The sequence below is a fragment of the Pipistrellus hanaki genome (genome assembly GCF_964339955.1).
Source record: "Pipistrellus hanaki genome assembly, chromosome: 11".
NCBI classification, from domain to species: Eukaryota; Metazoa; Chordata; class Mammalia; order Chiroptera; family Vespertilionidae; genus Pipistrellus; species Pipistrellus hanaki.
The window spans coordinates 56,389,783-56,416,524 of record NC_140513.1 but is presented as its reverse complement, the minus strand read 5'-3'; the positions used below and the strand labels follow the sequence as shown (position 1 = coordinate 56,416,524).

Below are 26,742 nucleotides of genomic sequence, written 5' to 3'. Positions count from 1 at the left end.
ATTATGAATTGTAATGTAAATACCTGTGCTTTCCGATGGTCTTAAGCGACCCTGGTGAAAGGGTCGTTTGACTCCCAAAGGGGTCTCGAGCCACAGGTCAAGAAACGCTGTTTTAAAGGAAGAAAAATGGTGCCACATCAGCTAAACAAAAGACAAATGGAACATCAAAAAGTCACCAGTAAAATGTTGCTTTAACTGCACAAAAAACTTTTCTGACTGGCGAGGAAAGTGGATTTATTTTGAGAATCCCAAAAGCACAAAGTCATGGGTTGATCTGGGTCAACCATCAACATGGACTGCAAGGCCAAATCACTTCCATTGTCTTCGGAAAGAAGACAATGCTCTGCGTTTGGTGGGATCAGGAAGGTGTGGTGTGTTATGAGCTTCTAAAACCAGGTGAAATTGTTAATACTGATTGCTACCGATAACAAATAAACAATTTGAGCCACTTTTTTTTTATTGTAAAACGACCAGAATGGGCCAGAAGATGGCAAAGTACTTTTGCTTATGATGATGCACCATTACACACTTCAAAACCAGTTAAAGACATATTAAAAGATCTTACCTGGGAGGTATCAATCCACCCACTGTATTCACCATACCTTGCTCCTTCAGATTACCACTTGTTCTGATCGATGGCACATGCACTTTCTGAGCAGCACATCAAAATGTATGAAGAGGTGGGAAATTGGGTTTCTGAATGGTTTGCCTCAAAACAAGAAAAGTTCTATTGGATGGTGTCCACAAATTACCTGAAAGATCGGGGAAATGTGTAGCTAGCGATTGACATTACTTTGAATCAAGCACTTTTGATGTTTCTCTTGAAATTATCATGTTTTCTTTGATTACAAAATCCGCATTATTAACCGGTACAGCTGGCATTATTTACTGCAGTTTTAACTCCACATACTGGATGAGTTTCCCTTTCTGCCTTTGAACCATCAGCCTGGACCCCATCACCGCTCAGCTTGGGGAGGTCCAAAATGGACCAACAATTTCTACTAATTGCCAGGAGTCCTTTTAGAAGGGTACTGCACAGAAATTGCATGTATCTCCAGCAAACAGGACAGGAATGTTCATTCATTGAATGGACTGTGACACTAGTACCCGCGTCAAAACACAGAAGCAAGACCCATCATGCCAGGGCCTCTCAGCCTCCCCGGGTTGCCTTCCAGGCCCGGCCTTAACCAGCTCACCGGGCTCCTGCCTGAGGATCACCCCTCTATGGTGACTGTGTTCGCCAGGCACTGCTTTATGCTTTCTGTGTGTATTTTCTTCTTTCATTCGGGCAAAAATCCTATGAAAAACCACTGTAATTGTCCCTTCGTTAAAAGAGAGGAGACATGGGACCATCAGTGTTTACACTGATTATCAAGGTCCCGCTGCTGTTAAATTAGAGTTAGGATCCAGCCCAAAGCTCTGGCTACAGAACCACTTCTTGAACCAATAAGCAGCACTGTGAAAAGGGTCAATCTGGAGACACAGTCCAGTCCACAGGGTGAGGTGTGTTGGAAAATGACCGCTAACCTCCACATCTCACTTCTCAGATGTTTCCACGCGTACCTTTGAAGATCTCATTTCCAGCCAACGAAGACCGTAAAACTTTCCCACTCTACTCTAGGTGACTCCGCTCAGATGTTTCTACCCACTGCTCCTTCTGACGGAATGGAAATCAGCTACAACTCAGACTTAACCCGTGAGTGACCCCCATGCTTTCCCGGGCTCTTCCCAACTCCGTGCGTTCCCAGCTTTGGATAGTCATTTCCTCACAAGTGGTGAGACCATTCTATAGGACTTAATAGATACGTAGTTTGTTGAAATCGGTCTATGTAGAAAAATTATGACTTAGGTTTTCAAAATAAAAGAACTCAGGGAGTTATTTTGATAAGCTTTAATAAATATAGCAAAATGCAAGTTTAATAACAGAAAAAGGAAACAGGTTTTGTACATTTGAATACAAGGTCATGGCACCTATTGGTATGTAAATGTATCAATAGGATAATATGAAATAATAAATAGTAAATTCAGAAACAATAAATAAATATGTACATAGATAAATAAATAACATCACAGCATTAACTTTTAGGGACTGCGAAACGATTTGCTGATTAAAACTTAATAAGTTCTGTGACTGAAGCAAATAGAGAGCCAATGCCCATGACCCAGGACCTATGGGCAAGGGTGAGGTGGCACATTCATCAGCGAGAATCCTTTCAGGGCGACCCCACATCTCCATCCTTATTTCTCAGCCTTTCCTGCAAGGCTCTTGTTGAGGAGAAGGACCTCAGGATTTCCACTCTGACAACTTCCCAGGCACAGTCACTGTATTGCTTCTCCTTCAGGTAGAGACTGATGCCCTGGAAGTACCTCTTCAAGGCCAGGGTGGGGCCCTGCGTGGCCAGGGCAGGTCCCTCCTCTCCCATCTCCCGCGCCCAACAGGTGTCCAGGTCTTTCAGCTGCTGATGGAGTCCTGTGCGCATCAGGTTCACGAGGGTCGTGTTCCAGGGGACAGAGGAGTTCTCTGTGGCCAGGAGGTTGGAGATCTGCTGGAGCATCTGGTGGAACACAGAGAGGGCCTGGGCCTTCTGGACCTGGCTGCCATCCACTGCTGCCCGGGGGAATCGGAAGTGCTGTCTGTCCTTCAGGCAGAAGAGAGGGGAGATGGTGCTCATTTGGCTCAGAAGCACTAAGGTCTCCCTGCTGAGCAGGACGTGGTCCTCAAGCGGGTCACAGCCCAGAGCTCCAGCGGGGCCAGAGCTGAGCAGCACCAGGGCCGTGAGCAGAGAGAGCAGGAGGGCCATGGGCAGAGGAGGGTGCTGCTGGCCTGGCTGAGCTGGGCGTCTGGTGAACAACCTTGGGCCAGAAGTTCTGCAGTGACCTTCTTTCTAGGCATGGCCCTTAAATAGGGAACACCACAATTTTCATTTTCTAAGCATTTCTTTCCCCTTTCACTTCCTTTTTTTATTTCCTTTAGGTGGTCTAAGAAGATGTCATCAATCTACATTACTGATAAGTGCCTTCTAAGTGCATACGTGTCAATCAAATGAGAAACGTCTTTGTTTAAAAGTTAAAGTGTCCTAGGTAGGAGTGCAAATACTCACATAGGTACATACTCATGTACATAAATACACTGCATACATATTGTTCTTTGTATTCGAAGTAAAAGTTTGCCTTGACTCTGGGCAACATGGGAGTCAGGCTCCCTCATCTCTGTGGGTTTGTGTACTTTGTCAGGCACTTAGCAAACCATGGTTGGGAAATAAACTCTTTAGAGCGAAGGAGTGAGTTTCGTTTACTGTTTTATGTACCACTGGTATGAGGTTTTTAGTGACTGCGTTTCGGGGCTGTTTCTCTTCTAGAACCCATTCCTGCAGGGCCATGTGGTTATGCTTCCCGGGGGCCACTAGGTCAGGACTTCTCTAGACATTGCCATTTCCTTCTGGCATTTGTCACTGGTTGTTAGGGCTCCCCGTGAAGTTAGCACTTCAGATTCCCCCAGGCAACGGTGGGTGGCAGCCAGGTCCAGAAGGCCCAGGCCATCTCTGTCCTCCACCAGATGCTCCAGCGGATCTTTGTGCCAATACCCCCAGCAGGAATCGGGGTTCTTTGCTGGTGGGCGTAGATGTGGAGATTCTCATAACAAGATAGTAATATTTTCCCAGCACCACGGATGATATCAGCTCTGATGACGCTTTGCCTCTGGAGTGACAGTGTCCTCAGCCCAAACTCTAGTGAACTCACTCCCTGAGGGCAGGTTCACCCCATCCTGAGGTCTTCAGAATCCCCTAACATTACAGGGACTTGTGTCTTTGTTGGCAAAAGAATCTGTCAGGATCCTCACCCTTCCCCCAGGAGTGTTCCTGTGAAGGACCTTTGTCCTCTGTGGTGACCTCCTCCTGAGCCAGGACCCAGGTGTCAGTGGTGCCCACAGCCCTAAATGCTGACAGCAAACGTTTGTTTTGTCTAAGTAGGTGGAGGCATTACCTACGCAATTGCAATCATTGATCTTCAGTGGGCTTTTCAATCCCTTCCTCTACTGATGGGCACTTGGGCTGTTTCCAAATCTGAGCTATTGTAAATTGTGCCGCTATGAACACAGGAGTGCATAAACTCTTCCTGATTGGTGTTTTGTATTTCTGTCTGAATATATTCCTAGAAGTGGGATCACTGGACCAAGTGGCATTTCCATTTTTGAGGAAACTCCATTCTACTTTCCACAATGGTTACATGAGTCTTCATTTCCACCAGCAGTGTACTAGGGTTCCATTTTCTCCACATCCTCACCAGCACTGGCCATTTGTTGATGGTAGCTATTTTGACAGATGTGTGGTGATACCTCATTGTTGTTTCAATTTGCATCTCTCTGATAATCAGTGACTTTGAGCATCTTTTCATATGTTTCTTGGCCATCTGTATGTCCTGTTTGGAGAAGTGTCTATTTAGGTCCTTTGCCCATTTTTTAATTGGATTGTTTGTCTTCACTTTGTTAAGTTGTATGAGTTCCTTATAAATTTTGGATAGTAATGCTTTATCAGATGTATCATGGGCAAATATGTTCTCCCACACACTGGGCTCCCTTTTCATTGTGTTGATGGTTTCTTTTGCTGTGCAGAGCTCTTTAATTTGATGTAGTCGCATTTGTTTATTTTCTCCTTAGTATCCTTTGCCCTTGAAGTTGTACCCACAAACATATTGCTCTGAGAGGTGTCTGAGGTTCTGCCGCCGATGGTTTCTTCTAGGATTGTTATGGTTATCATGTTTCACATTTAAATCTTTTATCCATTTTGAGTTTATTTTGTGTATAGTGTGAGTTGATGGTCCAGTTTCCTTTTATGTTGTGCTGGTGTAGTTTTTATTATTCAAGTATCTACTTAAATTATTGAACACATTAACCTCAGAATTTCTGAGCTGGGCACAGGTGATTCAATGCCGAAGTCTCTCAGTAGAAAGTTGTAGAACACAAACTGGTGAACTCCAGCTGCTCATTCAGTCTGTGTGTTTCTATTGGGCTTCTCTGTTCCTCCCTCTGTCTCATGCTCAGGATGCAGGGCAGTGAGGCTCAGGCTGCTAAGTCAGGGAGAAACAATCTTCAATCCTTAATTATTCATGGTGCTTCATTTTACATGTAAATAACCACATAGTCATTACAGTGGTTTCCTGGGCATAGTCTGTGTTGCTCCTCTGGCATTACTTTTTAAATAATATGTATATTAGATTTTAAAATATATTTGTATTGATTTTAGAGAGGAAGGGTGAGGAAGAGCCAGACAGAAACGTGAATGATAAGAGAGAGTCATTGATGGGCTGCCTCCTGCACACCCCCTACTGGGCATCAAGCCCACAAAGCTAGGCACGTGTCCTGACCAGAAACCAGACCGTGACTTCCTGGTTTACAGATTGATGCTCAGCCACTGAGCCAGGCCAGCTGGGCAATCACACATTGCTTTCTACTTCACTCTGTGGTTATTACAAGCAATGAGGAGTAAAGAAACACAAAGGGACTTCACCATTTTCCTCTATAATTATCATGACGTCAGACTTTTTATTTGCCTTTTCAACTTTCCCAGAAAGTAAAATTGACAGTTATTTGTGGGCAAAAATGAAACAAATAGAATTCTGACTGTCACAGAAGAGAAAGAAGGGAAGTGACTTCTGATGACAAGAGGACAAGGTGTAAGTTGGCAGAATTGGCGGCAGCTACACAGGTGTCTGGTGCTGAGGCAGAGGGAGGATGGAGCCAGCCCTGAGCTACACCAACTCAGGGATGGGCTGCCTCTGCCAGAGGCTCCAAGAACAGGATCTCCTGGGCCAGTGACCAGCCGAGTCACTTTCCTGTCATTTAATGCTCATGGGAGCAGCTCTGAGGATAGAAGGGGAGACTCTCAGCAACCAACTCTCAGAAGACTGGCCACCATGCCACCCCCTGCTGGAGCAGGACCCTCCCCGCTGCCTAGTGGATATTAACCTGATGTACCTGCTCCATCTGGTTAATAAATCCTCTCAGCTGCTGGAAGATTGTCTTGAGCATTGTGGATTTGAGAGAAATGGAGTTGGATGATACAAAAACAGTGTGCTCTTAATGTAAATAATAATTAAAACAAAATTTTTATTGCATGCTAACTATAAATTATCCACTGTTCTAAAATCTTTGAAATGGTGAATTCAATCTTCTCACTAATCCTATTTGTATTAAACTTGTTAATACCACTATTATGCAGTATAAATCTGGAGTGGTGAATTATTTGGAAGGTACCACGAATCCAAGGTCAAACCCTTAAAAAGTTTAAGATAACCGTTTGTCTGAAGGGCCTGTTAACAGAGGACGGGGATAGAATTGGACATGGGATTTATGAACCAAGGAGACACCATGGCATGAGAGCACTGAACAGGGAGGGTAGGGTGAGAGGGATTCCAAGTTCCACTTTAAATGCCAGTGGATTTGTGTCTAATTGTTCTGTGTGACATCACCAGTGTAGTCTGAGTCCACAGAACTGACTGTCTTCAAGTTCTAAGGAAAAGTAAACAACATTCCTTTTACATAGCTTTAAAGAGAATTTTCTGACAATTGAAACAACTTTGTCACTGGCTCTGGAGTAACCGTGGTCCCTCCAATTCCCAGCAGGCCGCTGTGGGGTCAGAATCCCCTGTGCTGGGGACACTGCTGTTGGCCAAGTCTCTGTGGGAGAGCTCTGCTCTCAGCATCCACTTCATCTTCCCCCTCTGGGAACCAGAATGATCTGCAAAAACAGGTGACTTAGGGCAGGCCCTTCCCCTTGTTCCCCTCCTGAGGGCCTGCCTCTTCCAGTCCAGGCTTTACCTGTCTCTGTTCTGCCCAGTTCTCAAGCCCTTGCTGACTTCCATCTCCTTCCTGCTCCTAGGTGTGCTCTGTGTCCTGTTCCATGATCACCAGATCAGAGTCTACTGCTCACCTCTTTGCACTTAGCACGTCACCTGAGAGAGGTTCAGCCCCACTGCTGGGAGCATCAGTGATATTGCCCAGGACAGTCCTGGCATTGGAAACATCTCAGGTGATCTACCCAAATTTGTTTTCTGTACAACTGGGTAGAATAGAATGAAGTTCCCAGAGAAATTTGGCAACACGTGTTCAGTATGGCAAGGTTTCCAAATAGAAGTTGCCATGACCTACAATCATGGTTTACACAAGAGCCAGACATAAGAGTCCTCTGATCAGAAATGCTTGCATTGGGCTCTTCTACAAACACAAGATAAAGTGCTATAACGATCAACGTCTGGATCGTTTTCTGTTGATCAGTTACAAGAGCCATGCTGAACTTAACTGGCAAATGTATTTAACCAAACATTATCCTGAAGAACCTTTCCATTAAAAAAAAAAATAAAATGAAATTTGCCTTTTAGAAACAGTGGATAGCCCCTCCCTCCTCCATCACTGCCCTCCCCAAAAAAATGATCAGTAAAAATATCCCATATAATAAAAGTGTAGTGCACAAATTGTCCCCTGGACCGAGAGTTCATCTGGGAGTTTGACCAGGAGGCGGAGCTGACTGGGGGAATGGAGGTGAACCTCCCAACTCACCCCCCTCACCCTCCTGACCACCGAGGCAGCAGTGCCAAGGGAGGGAATGAGGTACTCAAATGCGACAGGCATCCGGAGGGAGTGAGGAGGTTCTCGGCCGGCTGTTGGCATCAATCCCCTAGGGACCCTACCAGCGCATGAATTTCGTGCACTGGGCCTCTAGTTCTGGCATAAAATTGTTTACCTAAGAAGGCAGATCATGTACCTCTCTCTAAACATAATTTTGTAAATTCATGACGTACAATACTTTTTTTTTACCATTACCCCTTGATTGTGGTTTCAGGTAGTTTCCAGCTGGTGCAGGAATGTGAGTGGAGATTGTTTGGGGGCTCTGCAAACACTGCAAGTGGAGAGAGAGAGAGAGTCAGTCACCATAGAAATTTATTCTGAATTTGTTGACTTTCCTTTGAGGATTATTACATTGTCCCAAGGCGTTTCATCATTTCCACTAAGACGACCTCCCAGCCACAGGAGCTGTATTTCTTCTCTTCCAGGTAATGGTAGATTCCTTGGAAGTACCTCCCGACGAGACTTCTCACCTTGGCGCAAGCCAGCCTGTTTCCTTCCTCTTTCGCCTGGCTCTCCAGCTCCTCCAGGGTCCGATGAAGGATGGACAGTACTTCTGAGAGGTGGCCGTGGTCCCATTCAGCAAAGCTGTGCTTTGTTGCGAAGACAGTTAAGATATGCGTGAGCATCGTGTGGTGAAGACAGGTGCGTTGTGTCTTCTTCATTTGGAGGGTTTTCTCCAGAGTCCAAGGAAATTTGAAGTTGTTTCTGTTTTCCGGGCACTTGTAAGGGGGGATCCTTTGCAGTTGATACAAAAGAAGTAAGACTTTCTTGTTGTTTCTTATATTGAGCCAACGTACGCCCTCCTCAAGAGAGCCAGCAGGGATGGAGCCGAGCATGGCCCCTGCCACCAGCCACAGACAGATGTGGGCCATTGGGAATGGCAGTGATTCAGGGGGCTACAGCCAGGGGGAGTCGCGGGCAAAATTAGCAGCAACTTTCCTTCTCGGGATTCCTAGAAAGCGTGATTCTCTAGCGGGCCGCCAGAGGGCGCGCAGGAGGCCTTTTGTGACGTGGCCTTTGTGAAGAGCTGAGCTCTGAACATTCGTTTTCAGTCAGTCTGGTCTGAGCGCAGAGAAGCTGGCGGGCCCCGCAGAGCCACTTTGTGCAGCTTCAATGGTGAAGGCAGAGTCTCCATTTGGAGGCCGCAGGTGCTGCAGACGGAGCTCAGCCTGCGCCTCCCGCGGACATTATTCTTAGGAAGCCAGCACGGAGCCTGGCCTTGGCTGCGCTTCCCCAGGAGCGTGGGGCTTTCCTTCCTCACCCCCCGCCCCGGAAATATATGTATATTTTTATTGTTTAGGCAATACATATATTAGTACATATATCTCCTCCCCCCACCACCATTAACCTTCCCCCAGCCCAGTGTCTTGTGTCCATTGGTTGTGCTCATATGCATGCATACAAGTCCTTTGGTTGATCTATTTCCCTCTCTCCCCAGCACTCCCCGCTGTAATTTGACAGTCTGTTCGGTGCTGTACTGCCTCTGTATCTATCTTTTTGCTCATCAGGTTATAATGTTCATTTTCCATAAATGAGTGAGATCATGTGGTTGTTGTTATTGTTTTTTTCATTGCCTGGCTTATTTCACTTAATATAATGCTCTCCAGGTTCATCCATGCTGCTGCAAATTGTAAGAGTTCCTTCTTTTTTATAGCAGCGTAGTATTTCATTGTGTAGATGTACCACAGTTTTTTAATCCATTCATCTGCTAATGGGCACTTAGGCTGTTTCCAAATCTTAGCTATGGTGAATTGTGCTGCTGTGAACATAGGGGTGCATATGTCCTTTCTGATTGGTGTTTCTAGTTTCTTGGGATATATTTCTAGAAGTGGGATTACTAGGTCAAATGGGAGCTCCATTTTTAGGTTTTTGAGGAATCCAGATATTGACCCAAACCACTACACTCAATTAATATTTGACAAAGGAGGTGTGCACATACATGGAGTCAAGACAGTCTCTTCAATAAATGGTATTGGGAAAATTGGACAGTTACATACAGAAAAAAATGAAACTAGAGCATCAACTTACACCATACACAGAAATAAACTCAAAATGGATACAGGACTTAAACATAAGATGGGAAACCATAAAAATACTAGAGGAATCCACAGGCAGCAAAATCTCAGACATATGCCGAAGGAACTTCTTCACTGATACTGCCCGTAGGGCAATGGAAGCTAAAGGGAAAATAAACAAATGGGACTACATCAAAATAAAAAACTTTTTCACAGCAAAAGAAACCAACAAAACAACAAGAAAGCCCACTACATGGGAGAACATATTTGCAAATGTTATCACTGATAAGGGTTTAATCTCCGAGAACTCCGGGGAACTTACACAACTTAATAAAAGAAATATAAATGATCCAGTAAAAAAAAAAAAAAAAAAAAAAAGGGCAACGAACCTAAATAGAATCTTTTCGAAAGAAGACCGAAGGAAGGCCGAGAGTCATATGAAAACATGCTCAAAGTCACTAATTATCTGAGAGATGCAAATCAAAACAACAATGCAGTACCATCTGACACCTGTCAGAATGGCTATCATCAACACAGCAACAAACTGACTAGTGCTGGCGAGGATGCAGAGACAAGGGAACCCTTGTGCACTGCTGGTGGGGATGCAGACTGGTGCAGCCACTGTGGAGAACAGTATGAAGCTTCCTCAAAAAACTAAAAATGGGGCTTTCCTTTTGCGGGAAGCTCCAGTGAGGCCATTGTCACCAGAATCCATTCTCTGCGGGTCCAGAGCATGTGGGGGGGTTTGTGCGGAATCGGGGCGCTTTGTGTGCCAGATGTGCCCAGATTCAGAGCCTGGATCTCCTGGGGGACAGCGAGGGCCCACTGGGGGCGCTGGGGGCTGAGCTGGGCGCTGGGCCTGGAGTGGCGGCTCCTCAGGGCTTTGGGGTCACCACGTTACAGAGTCACTGAGGAAAGTTAAAAGAAAAGAAAAACAACAACAACGGGAAAGTGAGAGTATTAAAACTGCTTCTGCTGAAGCTACTGAAAATATTAACTTACTATTTTATATTAAAACAGCAAATAATTGAACTTTTAAATTTTTTAGAATGAAATAAATATCGTTGTAATATTTTTAATTTATTTGAAATGTAAAAACTATTAACACATTCATTTAAACTTTAAAAAATATTTAGCCCTGACTAATTGGGCTTTGGCCTGCAGACTGAAGGGTCCAGGTTTCATAAACTGGTCCATGGAGTAGAGCAGTAGAGGGCAGGAAGGTAAAGGATAAAAAGGAATTAAAGTATTACCCACAATTTATTAACAAGTGAACTGAAGTGTTTGCCAGGTCTTCAGAGGGACAGGTTCAAGAAATCCTCCCAAATTGGTCTCTCTCCCTGCTCTCTGAGATACTCACACAGCACACCCAGTTATGGGAATTTGCTGATTCCCTTCACTGCCATCACTGTAACATCGGCATTTGTCCAGGGCCCAGAGACCTCCATCAGCACACTCCTAGAAACACAACTGTCTGCAGGCGTTTTTGAACAGCTTAGAGCTGCCACTCCATAGCTGCTCTCTCCCTTTGGCTTTTCTGCTGATGAGACACCTGGAAGCAGAAACCACTCCAGAGCCAGAGGCAGCCAGGGCGGGACGGGAAGGGAGTGAATCCTTCCAGTGGAGCAGGACTGGGAGGCTGTGGTAGGAGGACCAGATGCCAATATCAGCCAACAAACACCCTATATCCTTTCCAATTCGCTCTACAGACTCCTCCCAGATAGCCCTACCCTCTCCTCTTGCTGACGGAATAGAAACCCGTTACAATTCTGACATAAAAACCGAACATCTTCCTTGTTTTCCAGGGCTCTTCTCAATTCTATGGGTTTCCAGCTTTCCATAGGCACTTCCTGAGGAGTGGGGGACTGTTGTAAAGGACTTAAAAAGAGAGTGCTGTTTTGAGATAGATTCAACCAATAAGGATGTAGGTTTTCAGAAGTAAAAAACTCAGGAAGTTTTCTTTGGTAACAATTTAATGAGTTAAACAAAACACAAATTTAATAACTTTAAAAAGTTACATGCTTTGTAAATTTTAATACAAGGTAAGAACAAATATTGGTTATATAAGTACATAAATATGATAAGAAGAATAAATAAATAAATAAATAAATAAATAAATAAATAAATAACCATTCAGGCAGTAACCTATCAGGCACTATTGGTAGGTAACATTTTCTTCCTTAAGAATGTGACAACATATTTGCTGAGTAAAGTTCAGTAAGTTCTGTGACTGAAGCAGATAGAAGATCTCTTGCCCCTGATCAAAAACCTATGGGCAAAGGTGAGGTGGCACATTCATCAGCGAGAATCCTTTCAAGGCGACCCCACGTCTCCATCCTCATTTCTGAGCCTTTCCTCCAAGGCTATTATTGTTGAGGAGAAGGACTTCAGGATTTCCACGCTGACAACTTCCCAGGCGCAGGCACTGTATTGCTTCCCCTTCAGGTAGAGATGGATGCCCTTGAAGTACCTGTTCAAGGCCCTGTGTGGGGTGGGGCCCTGCGTGGCCAGGGCAGGTCCCTCCTCTTCCATCTCCGGCGCCCAACAGGTGTCCAGGTCTTTCAGCTGCCGATGGAGTCCTGTGCGCAGCAGATCCACGAGGGTCATGTTCCAGGGGACAGAGGAGTTCTCTGTGGCCAGGAGGTTGGAGATCTGCTGGAGCATCTGGTGGAGCACAGAGAGGGCCTGGGCCTTCTGGACCTGGCTAACATCCACCACTTCCTGGGGGAATCGGAAGTGCTGTCCGTCCTTCAGGCAGAAGAGAGGGGAGATGGTGCTCATTTCTCTCAGAAGCAATAATTTCTCCTTCCTGAGCAGGACGTGGTGCTGAGGCGGGTCACAGCCCAGAGCTCCAGCGGGGCCAGAGCTGAGCAGCACCAGGGCCGTGAGCAGAGAGAGCAGGAGGGCCATGGGCAGAGGAGGGTGCTGCTGGCCTGGCTGAGCTGGGCGTCTGGTGAACAACCTTGGGCCAGAAGTTCTGCAGTGACCTTCTTTCTAGGCAGGGCCCTTAAATAGGGAACACCACAATTTTCATTTTCTAAACATTTCTTTACCCTTTCACTTCCTTTTTTTGGTTTTCTTTTGGGATTTTTTAAAAGATGTCATCACTATTAATGATGCACTATTAATTTTCTATTTTAAATTCCCAACAAACTTTTGATTATATATTTTATTTTTTTATGGAGAGTAAGGGAGAGGGACAGAGAGTTAGAAACATCGTGGAGACAAGCATTGATACACTGCCTCCTTCACACCTCCCACTGGGGATGTGCCCACAACCAAGGTACATGCTCTTGACTGGAATCGAACCCGGGAGCTTTCAGTCCGCAGACCAACGCTCTATCCACCGAGCCAAACCAGACAGGGCTCCCAACAAACTTTAGTTGTGTCAGTCTGGGCACCATGTTGCCCTCCTTCCTTTGCACAGGGGGTCTGGCTCCCTCATCTGTGTGGGCGTGTGTGTTTTGTCAGGTCCTTGCTTGACCACATGTACGACAGAAGCTCTTTGCAACCAAAGGCGGAGTGTTATTTACTGTTGTGCTCCCTGCAGAGGCTGAGGTTTTCAGTGAGTGCTTTTCAGGGATGTCTCTCTTCTAGAACCCATTCCAGCAGAGCCATGTGGCTATGCTTCACGGGGGCCACTGGGTCAGGACTTCCGTAGACATTGCCATTTCCTTTCGAGCGTTTGTTACTGGTTGTCAGTGCTCCTCAGGCTCTGCCAATATACCCCCAGCAGAATCCGAGGTCCTTTGCTGGTGGATATAGGGGTGGAGATTCTCATCACAAGATGGTGATATTTCCCCAGCACCACCCCGTTCCAGACACTGAGAACAGCTCTAGTAACCCTTTGCCTCTTGGGTGACAGTGTCCTCACCTATAACTCTCCTGGACTCCCCCTGAGGGCAGGCTCGCCCCATCCTGAGGTCCTTAGAATTCTCCACAGGCCAAAGGGCTTGTGTCTTTGTGTCAAATGATGGGTCAGCATCCTGCTGCTTCCATGGGAGGTTGTGTGTGAAGGACCCTTGTTCTCGATGGTGACCTGCTCCTCTCCTGAGCCAGGACCCAGGTGTCAGTGGTGTCCACAGCCCTAAATCCTGATAGGCAATCTTTGTTTTCTCTAAGTGGGTATAGACATTAGTTATCCATTTTCAATCATTGTTCTTCAGTGGGCCAATAATTTATTTTGGCAAGTGCAGCTTTATTATTGAATTCTCTTTTTAAATGATTGAACACATTAAGCTCAGAAATTCTGAGCTGGGCACGGAGATTTAATGACGCCATCTCTCAGTAGAAACTTGTAGAACAGAAACTGTTGAACTTCAGCTGCTCATTCAGTCTGTGTGTTTCTATTGGGCTTTTCTGTTCCTCCCTCTGTCTCATGCTCAGGATGCAGGGCAGTGAGTCTCAGGCTGCTAAGTCAGGGAGAAAAAGTCCTGGATCCCTAATTATGCATGGTGCTTCATTTTACATGTAAATGACCACATAGTCATTACAGAGTGGTTTCCTGGGCATAGTCTGTGTTGCTCCTCTGACATGATTTTTACTTCATCCTGAGGTTCATATATAGGGAAGTAAGGAAAGTCAAAGAGACTTCACTATTTTCCTCTATAATTACCATGACGTCAGACTTTTTATTTCTCATTTCAACTTTCCTAGAAAGCAAAATCGGCAGTTGTTTGTGGGCAAAAATGAAACTGATAGAATTCTGCGTGTCATAGAAGAGAAAGAAAGGAAGTGACTTCTGATGACAAGAGGACAAAGTGAAAGTTGGCAGAATTGGCTGCAGCCACTCGGGGTTCCTGGTGCTGAGGCAGAGGGAGGATGGAGCCAGCCCTGAGCTACACCAACTCAGGGATGGGCTGCCTCTGCCAGAGGCTCCAAGAACAGGATCTCCTGGGCCAGTGACCAGCCACATCACTTTCCTGTCATTTAATGCTCATGGGATCAGCTCTGAGGATAGAAGGGGAGAGTCTCAGCAACCAACTCTCAGAAGACTGGGGACCACGATCCCCCCTGCTGGAGCAGGACCCTCCCCGCTGCCTAGTGGATATTAACCTGATGTCCCTGCTCCATCTGGTTAATAAATCCTCTCAGCTGCTGGAAGATTGCCTTGAGTATTCTGGATTTGAGAGAAATGGAAACAGATGACCCTAACAGATTGTGCTCTTAATCTAAATAATAGTTATATTGATATTTTACAGTAAATGATAAAATTTTATTGCATGCTAACTATAGCCCCACTACTGTTCTCAGATCTTTCAAATGGTGAATTCAATCTTCCCAGTAATCCTATTTGCATTAAACTTGTTTATATAACTATTATGCAGTATAAATCTGGAGCAATGAATTCTTTGGAAGGTACCAAGAATCCAAAGTCAAACCATTAAGGAGTTTAAGATACTGCTGGTTTGGAAGAGCCCATTCAAAGACAGGGATAGAATTGGACATGGGATTTATGAAACAAGGAGGGGCCACGCCATGAGACACTAAGCATGGAAGGTGGGATGACAAGAGATTCCAAGTTCCATTTCAAATGCCAGTGGATATGTGCCTATGGTTCTGTATGACATCTCCAGTGTGGTATGAGTCTACAGAATGACTTCAAGTTCTAAGGAAAAGTAGACAACATTCCTTTTCCGTAGTTTTAAAGAGTAGAATTTTTCTGACAGTTGGAACAAGTTTGTTGCTGCCTCTGAAGTAACCGTGGTCCCTCCAATCCCCAGCAGGCCGCTGTGGGTCAGAGTCTCCTGTGCTGCGGACATTGCTGTTGGCCCCGTCTCTGTGGGAGAGCTCTGCTCTCAGCATCCACTTCCATCTTGTCCCCCTGGCAACCAGAATGATGTGCAGATACAGGTGACTCACTTCAGGCCCTTCCTTTTGTTCCCCTCCTGAGGGCCTGCCTGTTCCAGTCCAGGCTTTACCTGTCTCTGTTCTGCCCAGTGCTCAAGCCCTTGCTGACTTCCATCTCCTTCCTGCTTCTAGGTGTGCTCTGTGTCCTGTTCCATGAACACCAGATCAGAGTCTGCTTCTCACCTCTTTGCACTTAGCGCATCACCTGAGATAGGTTCAGCCCCACTGCTGGGAGCATCAGTGACATTGCCCAGGACAGTCCTGGGCTTGGAAACATCGCATGTGATCTACCCTCATTTTCTTCTCTACAACTGGGTAGAATGGAATCAAGTTCCCAGAGAAATTTGGCAACACGTGTTCAGTAAGGCAAAGTTTCCAAATAGAAGGTGCCATGACCTACAAACATGGTTTACACAAGAGCCAGACATAAGAGTCTTCTGATCAGAAATGCTTGCATTGTGCTCTTCTACAGAAGCACGCTAAAGTTCTCCAATGACCAAGCAACGTGCGAATAGGGTTCTGTTAATCAGTTACAAGAGCCACTGTGAACTTAACTGGCAAATGTCTTTAACCAAACATTATCCTGAAGAATCTTATCATTAAAAAAAGATTGGAATTTATAGCTGGATACTGCCAATAGTCCCTCCACCCTCCATCACCACTGTCCCAAAAAATTGAACAGTAAAAGAAAAAAAATGTGATAAAATTATTTATTTAAGAAAGCAGCTCATGTACCTCTCTCTAAACATAGTTTTGTAAAGAATGATGTACAATATATTTTTATAATGACTCCTCGGAGTTATTTTGGAGTCAGGTATTTCTCAGCTGGTGCAGGGATGTGCATAGAGATTTTTTGGGGGCTCAGCAAAGGATGCAGTTGAAGAGAGAGAGTCACCACAGAACTTAATACTGAGTGTGTTGACTTTGCTTTGAGGATTGTTACATGATTGCAATGCGAAGTGTCATTTCCATTCTAACCACCTCCCAGGCACAGGCACTGTAGTTCTTCCCTCTCAGGTAGTTATGGATTCTTTGGAAATACTTCCGCAGGAGAATTACCACCGTGGAACATGCCTGATCTTCTCCTTCCCTCTCCTCCAGGTGCTCCAGGTGCTCCAGCTGCTCCATGTGCTCCAGGCCTTGGTGAAGGCTGGAGAGGAGCTGGGATAGGAGGGTGTGGTCCCATGCAGCAAGGCTGCACTGTGCACTGAAGAGGGTGAACATCTGTAGGAGCATCTGATGGTGCAGACAGGTGCATTCTGTCTTGTTCATCTGGGAGATGGTCCCCCTATTCCAGGGAAATGTGAAGTTGTTTCTATCACCCAGGCATAAGTGAGGGGGGGTCCTTTGCAGTTGCCTCAAAAGATTGAAGACTCTCAGGTTGTCTGCTCTCTGGATCCAAAGTGTGTTCCCCTCCAGAGAGCCAGCAGGGCTGGAGCAGAGCATGGCCCCTGCCACCAGCCACACAGAGATCTGGGCCATTGGGAATGGCAGGGGGAGTGTCTGGCCCATGAGCAGCTTCCCTGGAAGCGCGATTCTCTAGCCGGCCGCAAGGGGGCGATTCTAAAAAGCCTTCTTGAGAGCCTTGTTTTGCTGTCAGTCTGGTCTCAGCCAAGGAAGTTCCTACCCAGGGACTCTCTGCTGCTTTAATACTCAGGGAGCAGCCTTCCATCCTGCGTTTTGCAAAGCTGTGCCTGAAGACGGGTGCGTTTTGGTGAAGGCTCCTTTTGGGGGAAAGGCTCCTTTTGGACGCAGGCTGTGATGTGTGCGGGGCTAGGATTTGGAAAACGGGGCTTGAAATGGGTGAGTTTCGATTCAGACTACTTTTCGGCGAAAAGGCTGCTTTTTAGCACAGGCTGTGTTTGGGAAGGGCTGCTTTTTGGAAAAGGAAGCTTGGATATTGGTGCACTTGGGTGCAGGCTGCTTTGGGGAGGAGGGCTTGTTTTAGGAAAAGATACCCCCAGGGTGATTGGGGACCCCATGAGCAGCACCTTCCTTGGAGACCTAGGAAGCGCGGTTCCCCAGCTGGCAGCCAGGGGGCACGCGGGGGGGCCTCTGTGCCCCTGAGTTTGGGGAGGAAAGTCAGTGTGTCTGGAGCAGAGGCGCTGGCCGCCCGCAGAGCCCTGTGAGCAGCTCCCAGGGGGAAGCAGAGCCTCCAGCGGGGCCGCCCCTGTTGGGATGGAGCTCTGCCCGTGCCCCCCGCGGCCTCGCCCTGAGGAGCCCCGGAGCCCGGCCTGGGCTGCGCCTCCCTGAGCCCGGACTCTCCTTTTGCTGGAAGCTCCAGCGAGGCCCTTTGCTGAGGGGCCAGAGGCGGGACCGGAGCGTGTGTGTGTGTGTGTGGGGGGGGGGGGGGGGGGGGTGTTGGTGCGGAATTGGGCGCTTTGTGTGGGAGATGGGCCCAGATTCGGAGCTGGGGCGGTGGGGAGGCCCAGCGGGGCGCCGGGCGGGAGGGGCGGCTCCTTTGGTCTGTGGTGCTTTGGGGTAATGTTTGCAGGTCACCTCATTGGAGAGCCCCAAGGAAAGTTAAACAATACTGGAAAGTGAGAGCATTAAAAATGGCTTTTCCTGATGCTACTCAAAATATTAAAGTATTTTAAAATTAAGTATCAAATATTAATACGAAGCCTAATATTAAAATATTTTGTATGAAAGCATCACTTAATTAAACTTTTAAAATAGTTGAAAACTTTAGTCTTAAATAAATATCGCTGTAAATTTTTGAATATATTTGAATCGTAGAAACATTAATTTACCCATTCTCTTAAACTTTAAAAAATATTTAAATATCCACATGAAATTTAAAGTATTTTAATCTGAAGACATTCTTCTTTCCGAATTTTAAAAATACTTATATATTGAATATTACCTAAGTATTAATTAAAAATTGAAAATGTTCTTATTTTTTACATTCAGGCTATCAAAACTCCATGTGTGAAACTTGCACTTTATTTCAACTGTATTTTATTTGTACCAAAACAAGTATTTAATGTGATTTTACTGTCTTGGCTGGAAAGGAAGCAAACACTTAATATTTTCAGGGTGACTGTGTTCAGCCTGGCCTGCCTGGCTCAGCGCTGGAGCATCAGCCTCTGAAGCAGGAAGTCCTGGTTTCATTCCTGGTCTGGGCACAGGGCCTGGTTGCAGCTAGATCCCTGGGCGGGGTTTGCAGGAGGCAGCCAATCAGTGATTCTCTCAGATCATTGATATTTCTATCTCTCTCTCCCTCCACCTTCCTCTCTGAAATCAGTACAAGTGATTTATTTAAGATTTTTTTTTTTTTTTAATAAAAGGGATTACTTGTTTTCAGTTGGGAGGATTGCCATGTTGGATAGTTTCTTATAACTATGTGCAATGATGAATCATTTTTCTTTAATTTCACTTTACTGAAATGTCTTCACAGAACCTCACCTTGAATGAGTCTGTAAAAGTACAAATTGGTTCCCTAACTGATTTGGCTCAGTGGAAAGGGCATCGGTCTGCAGACTGAAGGGTCCCAGGTTCGATTCTGGTCAAGGGCATGCACATTGGTTGTGGGCACATCCCCGGCAGGGGTTGTGCAGGAGGCAGCTGGTCTATGTTTCTCTCTCATCGACGTTTCTATTGTAGCTCTCTATCCCTCTTCCTTCCTCTATGTGGAAAATCAATGAAATATATTTTTAAAAGAAAAAAACAAAACAAAACAAAATAAAAAAAAAAAAAAACATTGAAGGAATTTCACTCCTCACAGGAACAAAGAGGCTACTGAGAATGGGAGCATCATTTTTCAGGGACAGTGGTTGTGATGGTTAACTACATGTGTCAATATGGCTAGGACAACCACCGGTCACCCAGAATTTTGCCTTAACATGTACCTGGAGGTAGAGAAGCATAAACTCAGTAGCCCAGGTGGTCCCAGTTTAAATCAGCAGAACTCACATGGCCAAACAACCTATTTGTAACATAAGAGTGACACAGTTGACTTCCATTAAATCTGCAAAGCAAGTAGCAAGAATCCTAATGTTGGAAAGGTGATAGGCAATGCTGCAAGTTTCTCTCCTAAACTGGTCCATGAAGTAGAGGAGTAGAGGAGAGAAAGATTAAGGATAAAAATGTATTACAGTTTTACCAACAATTTATTGACAAGTGAACTGAAGCATTGGCAAGGTCATTTGAGGAACAGGTTCAAGAAATCCTCCCAAATTGGTCTCTCTCCCTGCTCTCTGAGATACTCACACAGCACACCCAGTTATGGGAATTTGCTGATTCCCTTCACTGCCATCACTGTACCATTGGCATTTGTCCAGGGCCCAGAGACCTCCATCAGCACACTCCTAGAAGCACAACCGTCTGGAAGCGTTTTTGAACAGCTTAGAGCTGCCACTCCATAGCTGCTCTCTCCCTTTGGCTTTTCTGCTGATGAGACACCTGGAAGCAGAAACCACTCCAGAGCCAGAGGCAGCGAGGCTGAGGCGGGAAGGGAGTGAATCCTTCCAGTGGAGCAGGACTGGGAGGCTGTGGTAGGAGGACCAGATGCCAATATCAGCCAACAAACACCCTATAGCCTTTCCACTTCGCTCTACAGACTCCTCCCAGATAGCCCTACCCTCTCCTCTTGCTGACCGAATAGAAACCCGTTACAATTCTGACATAAAAACCGAACATCTTCCTTGTTTTCCAGGGCTCTTCTCAATTCTATGGGTTTCCAGCTTTCCATAGACACTTCCAGAGGAGTGGGGGACTGTTGTAAAGGACTTAAAAAGAGAGTGCTGTTTTGAGATAGAATCAACCAATAAGAACTTAGGTTTTCAGAAGTAAAAAACTCAGGAAGTTTTCTTTGGTAACAAATTAATAAATAAAACGCAAATTTAATAAATTTAAAAATTTACATGCTTTGTAAATTTTAATACAAGGTAAGAACAAATATTGGTTATATAAGTACATAAATATGATAAGAATAAATAAATAAATAAATAAATAAATAAATAAATAAATAAATTAAATAAATAACCATTCAGGCAGTAACCTATCTGGAACTATTGGTAGGTAACATTTTCTTCCTTAAGACTCTGACAACAGATTTGCTGAGTAAAGTTCAATAAGTTGTGTGACTGAAGCAGGTAGAAGAGCCATTGCCCATGACCAAGGACCTATGGCCAAAGCTGAGGTGGCACATTCATCAGCGAGAATCCTCTCAGGGTGACCCCAGATCTCCATCCTTATTTCTCAACCTTTCCTGCAAGGCTCTTGTTAAGGAGAAGGACCTCATGATTTCCACTCTGACAACTTCCCAGGCGCAGTCACTGTATTGCTTCTCCTTCAGGTAGAGATGGATGCCCTGGAAGTACCTCTTCAAGGCCAGGGTGGGGCCCTGCGTGGCCAGGGCAGGTCCCTCCTCTCCCATCTCCCGCGCCCAACAGGTGTCCAGGTCTTCCAGCTGCCGATGGAGTCCTGTGCGCAGCTGGTCCACAAGGGTCGTGTTCCAGGAGACAGAGGCGTTCTCTGTGGACAGGAGGTTGGAGATCTGCTGGAGCATCTGGTGGAGCACAGAGAGGGCCTGGGCCTTCTTGGCCTGGCTGCCATCCACCGCTGCCAGGGGGAATCGGAAGTGCTGTCTGTCCTTCAGACAGAAGAGAGGGGAGATGGTATTCATTTCTCTCAGAAGCACTAAGTTCTCCCTGCTGAGCAGGACGTGGTCCTCAAGCAGGTCGCAGCCCAGAGCTCCAGCGGGGCTAGAGCTGAGCAGCACCAGGGCCGTGAGCAGAGAGAGCAGGAGGGCCATGGGCAGAGGAGGGTGCTGCTGGCCTGGCTGAGCTGGGTGTCTGGTGAACAACATTGGGCCAGAAGTTCTGCAGTGACCTTCTTTCTAGGCAGGGCCCTTAAATAGGGAACACCACAATTTCCATTTTCTAAACATTTCTTTCCCTTTTCACTTCCTTTTTTATTTTCCTTTAGGTAGTCTAAGAAGATGTCATCATTCTAAAATATTATTTTCTATTTTAAATTCCCAATAAATTTTATTTTTTAAAATGTATTTTATTGATTTTTTTTTTTTCAGAGAGGAAGGGAGAGGGACAGAGAGTTAGAAACTTTGGTGAGAGACAAACAACCATCAACTGCCTCCTGCACACCTGCCACTGTGGATGTGCCCACAATCAAAGTACATTCTCTTGACCCTAATTGAATCTGGGACATTTCAGCACAGACCGACGTTCTATCCAATGAGCCAAACCGGTGAGGGTTCCCAACAGATGTTAGATGTGTCAGTCTTGGCACCACGTCACTCTCCTTACTTTGCACAGGGGATCCGACTCCCTAATCCGTGTGGGCTTGTGTGTTTTGTCAGGTCCTTGCTGGACCACACGTAGGACATAAGCTCTTAAGAACCAAAGACTGAGTGTTATTTACTGTTGTGCTCCCTGCAGAGGCTGAGGTTTTCAGTGACTGCATTTCAGGGATGTCTCTCTTCTAGAACCTATTCCTGCAGGGCCATGTGGCTATGCTTCACGGGGGCCACTGGGTCAGCACTTCTGTAGACACTGCCATTTCCTTTCCAGCATTTGTCACTGGTTGTTAGTGCTCCTCAGGCTGTGCCAATACCCCCAGCAGGAAGTGGGTTCTTTGCTGGTGGCTGTAGGTGTGGAGATTCTCATAACAAGGTAGTAATATTTTCCCAGCACCACCCCATTCCAGAGGCTGAGATCAGCTCTATAACCCTTTGCCTCTGGAGTGACAGTGTCCTCACCTATAACTCTCCTGAACTCCCCCTGAGGGCAGGCTCACCACATTCTGAGGTCCTTAGAAACCTCCCCATATGGATGGGCTTGTTTTTTTTTTTTTTTTTAGAAAATGAAGGGTCAGCTTCCTGCTGCTTCCCTGGAGTGTATATGTGACCTGCCCCTCTCCTGAGCCAGGACCCAGGTGTCAGTGGTATCCACAGTCCTAAACGCTGACAGCAAACGTTCATTTTCTCTAAGTGGGTGGACGCATTTGTTATCTATTTGCAATCATTGATCTTCAGTAGGCCAATAATTTTTATTTGGGAAATGCAACTTTATTATTGAATTCTCTTTTAAATTATTGAACACATTAAGCTCAGAAATTCTGAGCTGGGCACGGAGATTCAATGACAACGTCTCTCAGTAGAAACTTGTAGAACAGAAACTGGTGAACTTCAGCTGCTCATTCAGTCTGTGTGTTTCTATTGGGCTTCTCTGTTCCTCCCTCTGTCTCATGCTCAGGATGCAGGGCAGTGAGGCTCAGGCTGCTAAGTCAGGGAGAAACAGTCTTCAATCCCTAATTATGCATGGTGCTTCATTTTACATGTAAATGACCACATAGTCATTACAGAGTGGTTTCCTGGGCACAGTGTGTGTTGTTCCTCTGACATGATTTTTACTTCATCCTGAGGTTCATATAAAGGGAAGTAAGGAAAGTCAATGAGACTTCACCATTTTCCTCTATAATTATCATGACGTCAGACTTTTTATGTGTCATTTCAACTTTCCTAGAAAGCAAAATCGGCAGTGGTTTGTGGGCAAAAATGAAACAGATAGAATTCTGCGTGTCATAGAAGAGAAAGAAGAGAAGTGACTTCTGATGACAAGAGGACAAAGTGTAAGTTGGCAGAATTGGCTGCAGCCACACGGGGTTCCTGGTCCTGAGACAGAAGGAGGATGGAGCCAGCCCTGAGCTACACCAACTCATGGATGGGCTGACTGCCAGAGGCTCCAAGAACAGGATCTCCTGGGCCAGTGACCAGCCATGTCATTTAATGCTCATGGGATCAGCTGTGAGGACTGAAGGGAAGACTCACAGCAACCAACTCTCAGAAAACTGGCCACCATGCCACCCCCTGCTGGAGCAGGACCCTCCCTACTGCCTAGTAGATATGAACCTGATGTCCCTGCTCCATCTGGTTAATAAATCCTCTCAGCTGCTGGAAGATTGCCTTGAGCATTGTGAATTTGAGAGAAATGGAAACAGATGACCCTAACAGATTGTGCTCTTAATCTAAATAATAGTTATATTGATATTATACAGTAAATGATAAAATTTTATTGCATGCTAACTATAGCCCAACTACTGTTTTAAGATCTTTGAAATGGTGAATTCAACCTTCCCAGTAATTCTATTTGCATTAAACTTGTTTATATAACTATTATGCAGTATAAATCTGGAGCAATGAACTCTTTGGAAGGTACCAAGAATCCAAAGTCAAACCATTAAGGAGTTTAAGATACTGCTGGTTTGGAAGAGCCCATTCAAAGACAAGGATAGAATTGGACATGGGATTTATAAACCAAGGAGGGGTCACAGCACGAGAGCACTGAGGAGGGAAGGTGGGGTGACAAGGGATTCCAAGTTCCATTTCAAATGCCAGTGGATGGCTGTCTATGGTTCTGTATGACATCACCAGTGTGGTCTGAGTCTACAGAATGACTTCAAGTTCTAAAGATAAGTAGACAGCATTCCCTTTCCGTAGTTTTAAAGAGTAGAATTTTTCTGACAGTTGGAACAAGTTTGTTGCTGCCTCTGAAGTAACCGTGGTCCCTCCAATCCCCAGCAGGCCGCTGTGGGGTCAGAGTCCCCTGTGCTGGGGACACTGCTGTTGGCCCCATCTCTGTGGGAAAGCTCTGCTCTCAGCATCCACTTCCATCTTGTCCCCCTGGCAACCAGAATGATGTGCAGATACAGGTGACTCAGTGCAGGCCCTTCCCCTTGTTCCTCTCCTGATGGCCTGTCTCTTCCAGTCCAGGCTTTATCTGTCTCTGTTCTGCCCAGTTCTCAAGCCCCAGCTGACTTCCATGTCCTTCCTGCTCCTAAGTGGGCTCTGTGTCCTGTTCCATGATCACCAGATCAGAGTCTGCTTCTCACCTCTTTGCACTTAGCGCATCACCTGAGATAGGTTCAGCCCCACTGCTGGGAGCATCAGTGACATTGCCCAGGACAGTCCTGGGCTTGGAAACATCGCAGGTGATCTACCCTCATTTTTTTCTCTACAACTGGGTAGAATAGAATCAAGTTCCCAGAGAAATTTGGCAACACGTGTTCAGTAAGGCAAAGTTTCCAAATAGAAGGTGCCATGACCTACAAACATGGTTTACACAAGAGCCAGACATAAGAGTCTTCTGATCAGAAATGCTTGCATTGTGCTCTTCTACAGAAGCACGCTAAAGTTCTCCAATGACCAACCAACGTACGAATAGGGTTCTGTTGATCAGTTACAAGAGCCACTGTGAACTTAACTGGCAAATGTCTTTAACCAAACATTATCCTGAAGAATCTTATCATTAAAAAAAGATTGGAATTTATAGCTGGATACTGCCAATAGTCCCTCCACCCTCCATCACCACTGTCCCAAAAAATTGAACAGTAAAAGAAAAAAAATGTGATAAAATTATTTATTTAAGAAAGCAGCTCATGTACCTCTCTCTAAACATAGTTTTGTAAAGAATGATGTACAATATATTTTTATAATGACTCCTCGGAGTTATTTTGGAGTCAGGTATTTCTCAGCTGGTGCAGGGATGTGCATAGAGATTTTTTGGGGGCTCAGCAAAGGATGCAGTTGAAGAGAGAGAGTCACCACAGAACTTAATACTGAGTGTGTTGACTTTGCTTTGAGGATTGTTACATGATTGCAACGCGAAGTGTCATTTCCATTCTAACCACCTCCCAGGCACAGGCGCTGTAGTTCTTCCCTCTCAGGTAGTTATGGATTCTTTGGAAATACTTCCGCAGGAGAATTACCACCGTGGAACATGCCTGATCTTCTCCTTCCCTCTCCTCCAGGTGCTCCAGGTGCTCCAGCTGCTCCATGTGCTCCAGGCCTTGGTGAAGGCTGGAGAGGAGCTGGGATAGGAGGGTGTGGTCCCATGCAGCAAGGCTGCACTGTGCACTGAAGAGGGTGAACATATGATGGTGCATCTGATGGTGCAGACAGGTGCATTCTGTCTTGTTCATCTGGGAGATGGTCCCCCTGTTCCAGGGAAATGTGAAGTTGTTTCTATCACCCAGGCATAAGTGAGGGGGGGTCCTTTGCAGTTGCCTCAAAAGATTGAAGACTCTCAGGTTGTCTGCTCTCTGGATCCAAAGTGTGTTCCCCTCCAGAGAGCCAGCAGGGCTGGAGCAGAGCATGGCCCCTGCCACCAGCCACACAGAGATCTGGGCCATTGGGAATGGCAGGGCTAGAGTCAGGCCCATGAGCAGCAAGTGATCTTCTTGGGTTCCCTGGAAGCGCGATTCTCTAGCCGGCCGCAAGGGGGCGTTTCTAAAAAGCCTTCTTGGTAGCCTTGTTCTGCTGTCAGTCTGGTCTCAGCCAAGGAAGTTCCTACCCAGGGACTCTCTGCTGCTTTAATACTCAGGGAGCAGCCTTCCATCCTGCGTTTTGCAAAGCTGTGCCTGAAGACGGGTGCGTTTTGGTGAAGGCTCCTTTTGCAGGCAGGGTGTGTTGTGTGCGGGGCTAGGATCTGGAAAACGGGACTTTAAATGGGTGAGTTTCGATTCAGACTACTTTTCGGCGAAAAGGCTGCTTTTTAGCACAGGCTGTGTGTTGGGAAGGGCTGCGTTTTGGAAAAGGGAGCTTGGACATTGGTGCACTTGCGTGCAGGCTGCTTTGGGGAGGAGGGCTTGTTTTAGGAAAAGATACCCCCAGGGTGATTGGGGACCCCATGAGCAGCACCTTCCCTTGGAGACCTAGGAAGCGCGGTTCCCCAGCTGGCAGCCAGGGGGCACGCGGGGGGCCTCTGTGCCCCTGAGTTTGGGGAGCTCAGTCAGTGTGTCTGGAGCAGAGGCGCTGGCGGCCCACAGAGCCCTGTGAGCAGCTCCCAGGGGGAAGCAGAGCCTCCAGCGGGGCCTCAGATGCTGGGAAGGAGCTCCACCTAAGCCTCCCGGGGCCTCGCCCAGAGGAGCCCCCTGAGCCCGGGCTCTCCTATCACTGGAAGCTCCAGCGAGGCCCTTTGCTGAGGGGCCAGAGGCGGGAGCAGAGCTTGTGGCGGGGTTTGTGCGGAATAGGGCGCTTTTTGCCTCAGAAGCGCCCGTATTCGGAGCCGGGAGCTCCGGAAGGATGGCGCTGGGACATTCCCTGTGATGTTTCCACTTTACAACCTTAGAGAGCCACGGCGGAAAGTTACAAACAAACAAACAAACAGGAAAATTCGAGCATTAAAACGTCTCTTACTGAAGCTACTCAAAATATTCAAATATCTTAATATTATATATAAATATGAAGTCCAATATTAAAAAATATTTTGTATTTAAGCATCACTTTATTAA

At 46.1% G+C, this 26,742-nt stretch overlaps 5 protein-coding genes and 1 pseudogene across 6 annotated transcripts; all 6 read right to left on the bottom strand.

The window, feature by feature from the left end:
- Positions 1-2,163: 2,163 nt before the first annotated feature.
- On the bottom strand, positions 2,164-2,964 carry LOC311630673 (interferon omega-2-like; annotated as a pseudogene). Its single transcript has one exon. The product of its transcript is annotated as an interferon omega-2-like (transcript).
- A 5,007-nt stretch (positions 2,965-7,971) lies between these two features.
- On the bottom strand, positions 7,972-8,496 carry LOC311630225 (interferon omega-1-like; the record flags this gene model as incomplete). The annotated part of the gene is made up of 1 exon (XM_084899099.1): positions 7,972-8,496. One exon carries the CDS (start codon positions 8,494-8,496, stop codon positions 7,972-7,974), a length of 525 nt encoding a protein of 174 aa, XP_084755225.1.
- Positions 8,497-11,073: 2,577 nt separating this feature from the next.
- Positions 11,074-13,225, bottom strand: LOC311629738 (interferon omega-2-like). Its single transcript, XM_084898127.1, has 2 exons — positions 11,836-13,225; positions 11,074-11,321 (listed from the first exon to the last, which is right to left on the bottom strand). The coding sequence occupies exon 1, from the start codon at positions 12,547-12,549 to the stop codon at positions 11,953-11,955; it is 597 nt and encodes a 198-aa protein (XP_084754253.1). The 5' UTR covers positions 12,550-13,225; the 3' UTR covers positions 11,074-11,321; positions 11,836-11,952.
- Positions 13,226-15,488: 2,263 nt separating this feature from the next.
- LOC311629741 (interferon omega-1-like) lies at positions 15,489-17,017 on the bottom strand. Its single transcript, XM_084898130.1, has one exon. The coding sequence runs from the start codon at positions 16,999-17,001 to the stop codon at positions 16,429-16,431; it is 573 nt and encodes a 190-aa protein (XP_084754256.1). The 5' UTR covers positions 17,002-17,017; the 3' UTR covers positions 15,489-16,428.
- A 2,758-nt stretch (positions 17,018-19,775) lies between these two features.
- On the bottom strand, positions 19,776-22,967 carry LOC311629737 (interferon omega-2-like). Its single transcript, XM_084898126.1, has one exon. The coding sequence runs from the start codon at positions 21,299-21,301 to the stop codon at positions 20,660-20,662; it is 642 nt and encodes a 213-aa protein (XP_084754252.1). The 5' UTR covers positions 21,302-22,967; the 3' UTR covers positions 19,776-20,659.
- Positions 22,968-24,454: 1,487 nt separating this feature from the next.
- On the bottom strand, positions 24,455-25,871 carry LOC311629742 (interferon omega-1-like). The gene has a single exon (XM_084898131.1). The coding sequence runs from the start codon at positions 25,669-25,671 to the stop codon at positions 25,099-25,101; it is 573 nt and encodes a 190-aa protein (XP_084754257.1). The 5' UTR covers positions 25,672-25,871; the 3' UTR covers positions 24,455-25,098.
- Between the last annotated feature and the right edge of the window lie 871 nt (positions 25,872-26,742).